This window comes from Myxine glutinosa, chromosome 6 (genome assembly GCF_964187855.1).
Source record: "Myxine glutinosa chromosome 6, kmMyxGlut1.1, whole genome shotgun sequence".
Classification (NCBI taxonomy): Eukaryota; Metazoa; Chordata; class Myxini; order Myxiniformes; family Myxinidae; genus Myxine; species Myxine glutinosa.
In genome coordinates, this window is record NC_136266.1 from 113,343,232 (window position 1) to 113,355,426 (window position 12,195).

Genomic DNA, 12,195 nt, shown 5'->3' on the forward strand with positions numbered 1-12,195 from the left:
TCTGGAGACTGTGCTGGCCATTCCATGATTTGAAGCCGACCGTCTTGTTCTTTTCCTCAAAGGTAGTTTTGACATAGCCTGGAGGTGTGTTTATGGTCATTATCTTGCTGTAGGATGAACCACTGACCAATTAGGCGTATACCAGGTGGTATTGCATGGCGCTGCAAAATGCTGTGGGAGCCCTTTTGGTTTAGGGTGCCAGTCACTCTGTGCAAGTCGCCAACTCTGGATCCAGCAAAAGAGCCCCAGACCATCATGCTTCCTCGTCCATGTTTGACAGTTGGTGTCAAACACTGAGGAACCATCCTTTCGCCTCCTCGACGGCATACAAAAACCCTGTGTGATGAACCAAAGATTTCAAATTTTGATTCATTGGTCCATAAGACCTTCTTCCAGTCTTCAGTAGTCCACTGGTGGTGCCTCATGGCCGAGGCAAGCATCTTTTTCTTATTTTGCCATCTTAGCAATGGCTTTTTACTGCCACTCAACCTGTCAAACCTCCAGCTCAAAGTCTTCTCTTCACAGTTGAAGCTGAGACTTGCTTACTTCGACCAGTGTTAAGCTGTGGTCCTGTGAGCCGCCTATCACGCAAGCTGTTGACTCTATATGGTGGAAGGAATGTATGGAGACAAAAAGGTCTGAAGGTGAATATCGAAAAGACGAAGGTGATGGCAAGTGGTAAAGCATGTGGTAAGGTGGAGAGAACTGGGAAGTGGCCTTGTGCTGTGTGCAGCAAGGGTGTCGGAGTGAACTCCATTCAATGTACAATGTGCGCTGAGTGGATTCCTCAAAAATGTAGTGGTCTGAGAGGGACATTAACTAGTGTGGCAGCTACATTCAAATGTAAGGTGTGCACAGAGGGAGCTGCAGATGGAGGAAATGTTGAGTTGGATCTTGGAGACGGCATGAAGCTTGAAGGTGTGAAAACATTTTGCTACCTCGGAGACATGCTGAATGGAGAAGGTGGATCAGACTCGGCGACGGTTGCTAGACTGAAATGTGCATGGAAGAGGTTTCGGGAACTGAGTGGTGTGCTGATGAGGAGGGGAGTGTCGTTGAAGCTGAAGGGAAAGGTGTATGCTGCATGTGTGAGAAGTGTTTTGATTTATGGGAGCGAGACATGGGTAATGAACGTAGAGCAGCAACGAAGGCAGCAAAGGGTGGAAATGCGAATGCTTCGGTGGATGTGTGGAGTATCGTTGAGAGAGAGGAAGACAATAGTGCAGCAGACATGTGCAAATATTGTTGGTTTGATGATAAAAGCATAGAATTTGGCTCACATTTAGTACATACCACTAGGAAGATTTTTGGATATAGGGACATTGCATATTCCTTCTGGGGCCAAAATGGCGGCCATTTTACAAAATGGCCGTGATCGGGTATTACATAACACATAATCTGTAGGAGTTGTGCACGTTTTTCAACTGGAGATGCATGCAAGTGATGCAATATCACTTAGAATATAACCTGGGATGCCAATTAAAGGTCATACACCTTACATAACCGATTTATTGGGCCTATTAGGCAACAATTACGCAAAATTTGGGTTTTCTTATGAGTTTTGTCCGTATTTTGCACTCTGAAAATGATCGGTTTAACATTAAACTGCACTGCCACTGTGGAAGTGCGTTTACCCTTACATATTATCTTACATTTATCTTTTACCCTTACATTGTCAGTGGGTACATGTCTACATCATATTAAAATATAACAATCCGCCATGCGGACAAAGGCGATCTAGGTGAGCAAACCGAGCATCAAACGTACATTAATGCCAACCACCCATTTACACATGTACGTTATGTAGTTGGATCTTATCAGCTAACGAAATATTCTCATTGGGTATTAAAGCATGGTAGTAGATGGGGTCTGCAATCCCCAGTTGACCGATACAAAGGGGTTATGGGTTGTGTTCTCTAAGCCGTCCATGATACTGCAAGTTCTACTCCCGAGCACACTGTCCGCCGCAGTGGCATAGTGCCATGCACTGGAGTACAGCCTTCCTACACTTGCATTGTCCTCTGCATCCCTTCTTGCAGCCGCATCTGAGAAGTTTCCGGCATGCTTGCATTGCCTCCGGGAGGGTTGTCCAGCAGACGTCCCAGCCAGTGTCGCTCTTCACCCACCCCCATTCGCTAGGGGATGGGAGCTCTGCAGCAGCAACCATCATCTGGCCCCAACAGTAGCCAGCTTGGTAGGCAGTTCTCCTGATGTGCTGTCTGAGGGCTTCTCGAGTTGGCGGGAGAGCATCTATTGCTCGACCCTTCTGGGTGAAGAGCTGCTTACGTGCATCGTTGACATGCTCGTGGCTGCTAGTGCGATCATACAGGAGAACGACGAAACGCTCCAAGGTGTCCAGGCTGTCATCTACGATTGAGGGGTTTGGTGTAGCGCCCAAGGCACAGAAGGTCGCAGTGACCTCATCACAGGCCTTCCACGTCTCCCATGCAGTATTTTTGCTCCTGCCTCCAAAGCTTGACACGGTATCACACCCAGTGAAGGCATGAAATGAGGGTAGTCCTCGACACTTGTCAGACCCCAATGCCTGGGCCATCTCGTGAGCTGCTAAGAACCTAAAGCTCTTCCCGGTACCGAAGGCAACCCACAGCTTATCTATGTTGAGGCGTTCGGCTGCTGCCACCGCAAGGACTACGACATCCGTGTCAACTGTGCGGATCGACACCTTGGTGTAGCCCTGCTTCACAGCATCTTCCACATGGAGCAGCATCCTGGTATCTGCTTCTTCACGTGTACATGGAGCAAGACCAGCGATGTCTCTGGCATGCGTACAGACCACGTCTTTGTGGAGAGTGCTGATGACTTGTTTATCTGTCTCTTGAGCAGCTAGTCTCGTCGCTAGGAAGGAGAACAGCTCCACCTTGTTCTCGTCGATCCGTAGGAAGGCCTGCCAGTTTCCTGGTATGGAACTAGATGGCTCGACTCGTCTCCGGATGCCTCTACCTCTCTTTGTGCGAGTGTCGGCCTTCAAACTGTCTGGCAGGTATTCATCCCAGACGACATCCACTCTAATTGCATGCTGTAGCTGAGATGTGATGTACGGCAAGAAAACCTGTGTTGCATAGTCAGAGAAGGTTTTCGCACCACCAGGTGCCAGCATGTTGGTGATAGCTGCTCCATCAAGGATGATGACTTCAACGTGAGCACTGGCAACATTCTCTTGTGGAGGGATCATATCTTCTAAGCATCCCACGAGGTCAAACTTTTTGCCCAATCTCATTTTTCCCATCTGTGACAGGGCAGGGGGACAGGCCTGGTTCTCATGAGCAAATAAGTCGTCGAGATCTCCATCACGCATCTGGGATGCAATGAACAACCGGGAGAATAGGGAGCAGTCATTCTTGAGCGACGACAGCTGAAGCTGGGTTCCTGATTTCTCTCTGACTGTAGATCGGCTGAAGAGAGGAAGGTTGCTTCTCCTGATTGGGTCGGTGATGGGCTTCGTCTGGTTCACAAGCCGCTCATTGACATACGTGTGGTACTGCTCCTGCCTCAGCTTCTCGATCTGGCGCACAGTGTTGATGACTGCTGGGTCTGCCAGGTCCCTGCTGTCTAGTACCAGGAGATCATTGCTGTCATCACAGAAGGGGTTCCCCATCTCTCTCATGACACCGGAGAGCGACTTCACATCTCGAGCAAACGCCAGCTGTGTATGCTTTGTCTGCTCATGCTGCCTGGAATCAGTCTTCTTTGTTCTCGTCTCTGCTGTGGCTTGGAACTCAGCAATCACTCTTGCCATCTCAGGACCGGACACCATCCAGCGCCGCAATGCTGCAGGATTCTCAGTCAGTCCGACTGCTCCGCCATCGCCTTTCACTGATGCGTTATTCTGCTCATGTGCCTGGTCGATGGCCAAAGCAGAGAATGCATGTGTTGTCTTCTTCACTGAGAAGTTCCCAGCCATGAACTCTGCGAACACATCTGGATGCTTGTCTTCGAGTGCCACCATGTCACGCAAGTGAACTGGAATCCACCTTGCGTAATTTGTGTGCCCCAGGGCAAAGAACCAGGGTACAATCTTGGTCAAGGCATCGATGTAGAGCATGAAGTCGCCCTCGCGTAGCGATCTCACGTAGATCATGATTTCCAGTTCCAGCTGCAGGATAATCGACCATAACTTGAACTGGGGACGTATCAGCTCGGCTAGCACACCAGTCTTCTACTGACATTGGAACCTGTCCCTCATCCAACCCGTCACAGTATTGGGTGTAACCCTCCTGTCGAAGGAGATACAAAACACTAGCTGTGACCTGGTGAGCCCATCGAGTGCGCGTCACATGGGCGGCTTTGATGAAGGAGTCGGCTGTTCCAGGTGTAGCAACTCTTGCCTGGACCAGGGCTTCCGTCCATCCACTGCAATCCAGAAGGTCGCCCAGAGTGTTGAATGATGCCTTTTCGATGTGGAATCCGGCAAACAGGATAATGAAGGAATCTTCTCCATGTGTGTGAGGCCAGCTCCATTGGATCTGTTTGGCCAGCGTGTACAGTGGTTGATCCGCGGTGATGACTGGGATCTGACCAGGATTCAGGATATCCACTGCCCTCTTGATGACGTCCATGGAGTGGCGAATCATGGCCACGGAGTTGGCCTGATCATAGAAGAGGGGCAGCAATGAGGTAATGGCCACACTGCTTGGATCCACTGGTGCTGATTGCTCGCTGGCGTGGTATGCAGCCCATGACACGGTCTCGTCTCCAGTGAGCGGTGTGCCTGCAGTCACCATCTTCCCCATCTGATCCAGCCACCTGTTGAATGAGACAAATGAAACAAGACAGTAAACAAAACAGTGGTGGTTAGTTGGTGTAGACACACAGGGCTACTGTCATTGTCCGAACATCAAATACAGCCAGTCCAGAATATGCAGTAATATCATTGCGTATTTACCTGTACTCAGTCTTCACTGCTTGAGGTATTAGGTGGCATTCACTTCTGTTGGGACCCGCCAACTTTGGTATAGGTGGGTCACGTTTACTCAGGAGCATGGGAGGCACGCTGGTGTATGATTCTGGCAGGTGGGCAACTGTTGTCACAGTTGTTGCAGTGTTGTCTGTGTCCACAATCCGTTGAACTCCAGGGACGTCACTATTTGGGTGTTGGAACAAAGTGATTCCTGTACCATGGAACGAGTCCTGAGCACTTGTCGAGCTGGGGTTGTGGTCTATGTTGTCGACTGCTCCCGTGGTGAACAAGCCACCCTTCAGTTTGGGTGGGCAAACTGCTCCCTCCAACATGAAGTAGCGACAGATGTTGTTCCCCAACTCAGACGAAATGCTCAGCACCCTGTCGTAGGCGATGGACACACCAAGGCGGTACAGCTCATCAACGAGGTCTCGTTTGCGTGTCTTCGTGTGCATCATCACACCCAGGTACACAGGCACAGGTTCTCCCTGTTGTGACTGTGCTTGGTAGATTGTACGGAACCGGTGCTCTTGCGACGGCGTGCACAGCTGTTGAACATCAGGAGCTGGGAGATTGTAAGTGTAGGAGCTGGTATAGATGAGTGGCTTGACTGTTCATGGATATTGGGGCCATTCAAGATCATAGAAACCAGTGCGATGAGTGAATTTGGCACCGACTCTTCCTGGCAGTGGGTGTCAAATGAACCACTGAAGGCAGTCGTCATCTTCAGCATGTCTCTTCGGACTATGTTCGCAGCTCTAGCCAGATGAATGCCATCACTGTCGGCATCCTGCTCACATGCCTTGCGCAGGGCTGTTCCAACATCCTGGTTGAAAGCAAGTAGAATGTCTCGGCCTCGCTTGTGCTCCTCTAAGTCATGAAAATGCCTCAAAATTCGTTTTTTGAGTTCGGCTGAGTGAACACGCCCAGTCAGGACTGTTCCAAGTTGCTCCAGCCTGGTGTTGTACAGGGTTGCCAGGTCTATCAGCTTGAACACTGGTGCCACAGCAGAGTCCATATGGGCTTCCTCAATGTAGGACACCAGTTCAGCAAGGGCTATGCCGTGATTTACATCGTCTTGGTCTGGACCCTCATTCATCTTCGTGCCTCTGGCTTTGTTGTACAGGGAGGCTAGACACTTCACATGGTACTTGGCCTCCTGTGCTATAAGATCTCCTCCACTTAGTTTAGCCAACAGTGGTTTGTCCTCTAGTTTCAGGGCACATTTCCTGACATGGGCATCAAGCTCAAAGGTGGAAGCCTTGTGCAGAGTCTCCTTACCCGCCTGTCCGTCACAAAAGAAACACTTGTCAACTGAAGGTTGTGGTTGGTCTACACTATGACGGGTGTACTTCCTTGGGACATCTGCACTGTGCTCACAGGAGGTTTTCCTCTTCTCGGCTTGAAACAGTTGGGTTTTGTTGTATTCGAGTCTACATGAATCATGCCACCTGGCTCTGTGGTGCTCGAATGTTGCTTGAATGCCCTCACCATCATCCAGTTTAGAGAGATCTATAGTCTTTGGCAGACATCCTATCTTGCTGAAGGCGAGGAGATTGTCTGCAAGAGTCTGGAACCCAGAACCACCGGTGCTACGCTTTGATTCAGCTGGACAGCATAGCTTCTCAGAGGTGTCTTTTTGACATAGCACACACTGGTCCCAATCTGTCAGACATGGAAGATGTGTTCCAGATGAGCCTGGCTGTTGGGGGTCCAACACCATAAAACGTTGGGCCATTGTCAGTCAGTCAGAATACGTTTAGGGTACAGCCACCAGATGCAACCACCACCGTGACCTGAAAGCAGAATTAGCAGAATTAAGATATGCACAATGTCTCAGCTCTAGTACATATGTAGCAAGACAGATCTGTCAGATATAAGCATAACAAGGAAGAAAAACGTTATTTGCGTCCCTGTTAGGCCACCATACATAATTGTGTTCAAGTCCATGTGAAGCCTATGCATAACATGTCAATAACAAATGATACATAGATCCACTAGAATGTGTTTTGCACCAACCATAGTTGATATAGTATACACATATGGACTGGCATAATTCGGTCACTAGTCATATCTATGCACCCCGAGGGACGTTGAGTGACCACATGAGGGAAATAGGACCCTCATGTGGTCACTCACAGTCCCGAGGGGCGCATAGATGTGACTAGTGACCGAATTATGCCAGTCCATATGAGTTTTATAACACACCACCTCTTGAGGGCGCTGTAAACTGTCAAACATTAACGACAAGTATCATAATACTCAGACGATCTTTGTAAAAACCATTGCAAATTTTACCACTATGGACCGGTCCATAGTGTCGCGGCACCACTATGGACCGGTCCACAGTGGTAAAATTTGCACTGGCTATGCAATAGGCTATACTAGTGAACCACACATGACAGTGTTTTAGCCAATCGGGAAGGAGAATCAACAAGAGGTGTGTTATAATTCAACTTATGGGCGAAAATAGTAAATTCTGGCCGCCATTTTGTAAAATGGCCGCCACAGCTACCATGGGACAAATATGCGATGTCCCTATATCCAATAATATTCCTACGGGTATGTCCTAACTGTGTGCCAAATGCCATGCTTTTATCATCAAACCCACAATTCTGTCAAAATATTTCACATATCTGCTGCACTAAAATGATGAATTGCGAAAGATGATGGGAATAGAGCCTGTGATGGATGCTGTGAAGAGAAACAGGTTGAGATGGTTTGGTCATGTGTTGAGTAAGTATGAAAGTGACTGGTTGAGAAGAATAATGGAAATGAAGGTAGAAGGAAGTCGAGGACGGGGAAGACCGAGAAAGACTTGGCTAAAGGTGGTGGAAGAAGAAATGCGGGCAAGGGGGTTAACAAGGGGAGATGCAGAAAATAGGGCAAAATGGAGAAGATTGTCATGGGGCCCGCAAGGCTAACCCCCGCTCTAGCAGGGAAAATGGCCTTAAAATGCCTGGTGGTGTTTTGTTGTGTATATATATATATATATATTCTAGTTTTGTATTTTTGATAAATTTTCTGGAATTGGTAGAATTTGTTTTTCACTTGGAAGTTATGGTTACGGTGGTTCTTTCTCATCTGGGCAATATCTCAGGCACCTTTTGAGCTAGGAAGCTGATATTTGAGACACGACAATGACCAAGTGATTTGGCTGTGAAGGCTATTTTTGATTTATTGATTAATCAATTAATCTATTAATTATTTATTGATTAATCAATTTATTATTTTATTTTTTCCATTAATGACTTATTTAATTAATTTCAAAAAAGTTGTAGCTTCGGATGAAGCACTGGTGGTTTTGGTATGCTATTAGCCAATTGATTAAGAAAATATTTTTCGATCATTATTTATTGATTTTAATTATGCAATTAATCAATTAATTATTGTGCACCTTTCCCTCCCAATACAGTCTCTATGCGCTGCATGGCGGTATTGTCGGGCACCAAATATGCCCCGGCAATGCCGTGCTGAAGGATGTTGTCTATTTATTTGGCATGGGGGCGGTGTACTTTGAATGTATCTGTACTTGTTCTTTATGGTGTAAACTGTATAGCATTACCCATAATCGCTAGTGTTCTGTTTTAATGCACGTGCTGAAAATCAAAATGGCAATGAGGGTGGAACAATTCACAATGAGCGTTTATGAAATTTTCGGTAAATTAACAAATCAAGCCCTTTTAAATTAACAACAATTGACAGCATAGTATGGTGGTTATTGCTTGCCATTGGGCATCTGTTTTTTTTTAACATGGGGTTGGGAGGCTTGTTATCCTTAATCAAATTGTGAACAATAAACAGATAATGAACAGTAAGAAACAATCAGACGAGCGAGAATGGATTCCAGGTGTCAACAGCACAGGTCTTTCGATGCAATTGGCTCCTTAATGCTGGAGCAGCATCGTAGATCTCCATCGCTTCAACCAGCAACGCTGAGGTGTCGGTTTTGTGCCAGAAGTTGGTTGATGGAGTGAGAAAAATGCCAATTATAATATCGTTACATGTCCTTTGACACTGCATTCAACAAGCGTGCATGTTAAAATAGATCAAGGTAATGGTGAGAATGGTAGTGGTACATTGAAGTAACTCTAGCTCACACCTGTTCTTGTAACCACTTCCTTGTGAAAATTCCCAAAATATCAGCCTGGTTTTTTGTGTGTAGGTAATGTACATGAGGCTGGTGGTTTGTGTGCAGCCTGTGGTTGCTGGTTGCATCATTTTTGGGGGCGCAGCTGTGCTGCTGATGCAGTGTCCTCTATTACCAGTCAGCTGGTACTCATTTTGCCGACCTCGGAAGGATGACAGGCTGAGTCAACCCAACTAGTGTTAATTCAACGGATGTCAGGGCCTCTAACTCAGGGCACCAACATTTCAATTCAGCCACCTTAACCGTTAAGCCAACACCACACTACACATGAGGCTGAAATGTACTTTTTGATATTGCTTGAGATTTTTTTTTCCCTCCCCTTCTCTTGTATTTCGGTATGTGCCTGTCATGTGCAGATGGTGTTGTTGCATTCTCAGCTGGAAGCAACAGAAAGTTGAGGCGAGTCCGCAATACCATGTCCGACAGTGACTCGGAGAGCTCTCTGACTATAAACTCAGAATGGGAGGATCAGAGTCGGAATGACGCAAAAGGACGGCGGAAGAGCCGCCGAGAGAGTGCCAAGGAGACTGTTAAACAAATAAAAAAGAAAAACGATGGAACGCTGCTCAAGAAGAAGTTAAACGAAAAAAACCTTGTAAGTTTGTTACTTGCAAAATCGAAGATTTTTCAAGTATATTGGTTGGTCTTGTGCATTATTCTGTCTGTTTGTCTGTCTGTCTGTTCGTCTGTCAATCGCCTACAGGTCACAATTTTAAACCGATGTCCACGAAGCTTCACCAGATGGTAGAGTTGGTCAAACGGCAAAAGCCTATTGATTTTGAGGTCAAATTGTTGGAATCTCCTGCGATGAAGCTAACTCCAAGGGCCTCTCACTCACTCACCGCAGGCAGGTTGGTGGTCTTTCCGTCTTCTACCGACTCCTCCCTGGCCTTGCCTCCCCAGCTCTCTCTGGGCTCTGTCCCGCAAATATTCCTACAGGTCGCACAAGATCTGCCTGCAACCCTCTTATGGTTAAACTGCCAAAATCAAGACCCTCTGCTCACCTTCACTCCTTCATTCCTCTTTTCTCCTGCCTCTGGAGCAAACTCCATCACTCTCTTCAATCCCACTCCACCCTCCAGGTCTTTAAAACAGCTGTTCACCACCATCTCTTATCTTCCCCCATCCAAAACCTTGATCTTTTCTACCCCCGCTAATTTCACCCCAATTCCACTTTTTTGAAATACCAACTTCTGTCCTGGAAGTCCTTGGTGTCCTTGTGTTTTATACTTCTCCTTCCCCCCCCCCCCCCCGCCCCCTTCCCACGCCTCCTCCCCCCAAGACCTCTCCCTTCCACACATCTCCCTGCTCTCAAATGTTGTGTTTGTGTGCTTCCCCTTCTCTCCCCATCTTGTCTTCCGCTCCCTGTTTTTGTGTGTTTTGTTTGTCTGGTTGATGTGTTTGTGAAGTAAATGTTAGCTCTTTCACGAGCCTCGATTCAGTATCCAAAAAAAAAAAAGAAGTCATCTTGAGGTCGAATTTCTAAAATTGTCAATTTTCATCCGATTGACTTGAAAATTGAACAGCATTTGCATATTGAGTCACTAAATTGGGATCCTAACTATTTTTGAGGTCAAAGGGCAACTCAAGGTCAAACTTCTAATATCAATTTTCATCTGAAAAATAATCAATTTTAATCCGATTGGGCCGAGGTTTTTTTTTTTGGTTTTTTTGGGGTTTTTTTTTTTGTATATTCTTGTATGATCCTATTCTTCTTGTTTTTGTTTGTTTTTTGCTGTTTTCGTTTTTTTTCATGCATTTATTCTGAAGAGTCAGAAGTCATGCTATTATGCAATTGGTAGAAATTTGGTAATCATCAGTCGGTATCCTCACTCCTAAAAAGTGTGGCACTCTTTAACAGAGCTGACTGGGTCAGTCATAAATAATTTTGCTCCTTTATTTCTTTGCCATTCATTTCTCCCCCTTCCACGTCTGCTGGATATTTGTTTCCTTGTGAAAAATCTATGTGACGATTGCACATTGTTCCTATTGGGTGGTAGTCAATGAACCATGATGATGTCAATTGGAGATTGCTGGCATCATTCTTTCCAGAATTAACCTCTTCATCCCTCACTACCCTAACAAAAAAGCATGGCTCACTGCCATTCTTAACTCTCTGCCAAAAATATTAATCAAGAGAAACAAGGCTTGTCTTTAAACACTGGAAATGCCACTCAACTGCAGACAACCTAATTAAATATAATACTGTTTGTTAACACACCAAACAGGTCTGTCACATTGTGGAGGTTGAGGGGAGTGATGAGGAAACATTCATTTGATGTAAATGCAGTCTCTTCAATTTCAAATACCATCTTTGGAGGCCATTTTCTTCTTTGGAGGCCAGTCTCTTCAATTTCAAATGAGGAACAGTAAATCCTTATAGATATTGGCAATCATTTTTTTTTTCAATGCCATCACTTTTATGCCTTAATAGCTTCACACTTGCAGCGTCTTGGCGAATATGCACCCTGTTCCTTTCAATTCTGGAAACCTCCTCTCAAAAAAATCCTGGATCTGCCCCTGGAGCAGATGATGTGTATGTATATATATATATATATATATATATATATATATATATATATATGTATATATATATGTATATATATATATATATATATATATATATATATATATATATATATATTACCAGAAGTGCCGGGCGGGGGAGGGGAACGGGGGGAGAGCGAGCCCCTTGGTAAAGCGAGCGATTTTTTTTTTTGTCATAGCGTTTCATAGCGATTTTTTTTTTCATATCGTTCAGAGCGTCATGGCGTCATAGCGATTTTTTTTTCATAGCGTCATAGCGTTCATAGCGTTTCATAGCGTCATTGCGATTTTTTTTTCATCGCGTCATAGCGTCATAGCGTTCATAGCGTCATCACGTGATCGCTCTGAGCGAATCAGCGCCCACCTGCTCTGATTCCGTTGATTCCGTGCGCTGAAATGCGCTGAGGTAAATATGAATAAAAAATATGGATCGTCAAATATTTTGAGTTCGGCCATGTTCGTCCCAGGCTCAATGGCCATGTCTATGCCAAATATCAAGCACGTAAGCCTCTCCGTTTAGGAGTCTATCGGTAACATCACACACACACACACACACACACACACACACACACACACACAC

General features: G+C 45.9%; 1 protein-coding gene across 3 annotated transcripts in view; it reads left to right on the plus strand.

Annotated features, from left to right (window-relative positions):
- CLSPN (claspin) overlaps window positions 1-12,195 on the plus strand; it is a 136,569-nt gene that overhangs the window by 41,711 nt on the left and 82,663 nt on the right. For all 3 annotated transcript variants that reach the window (XM_078780408.1, XM_068120885.2, XM_078780409.1), the window contains exon 4: window positions 9,425-9,663. In XM_078780408.1, coding sequence (XP_078636534.1) covers window positions 9,425-9,663 — 239 coding nt within the window. The remainder of the gene's footprint in view (window positions 1-9,424; window positions 9,664-12,195) is intronic.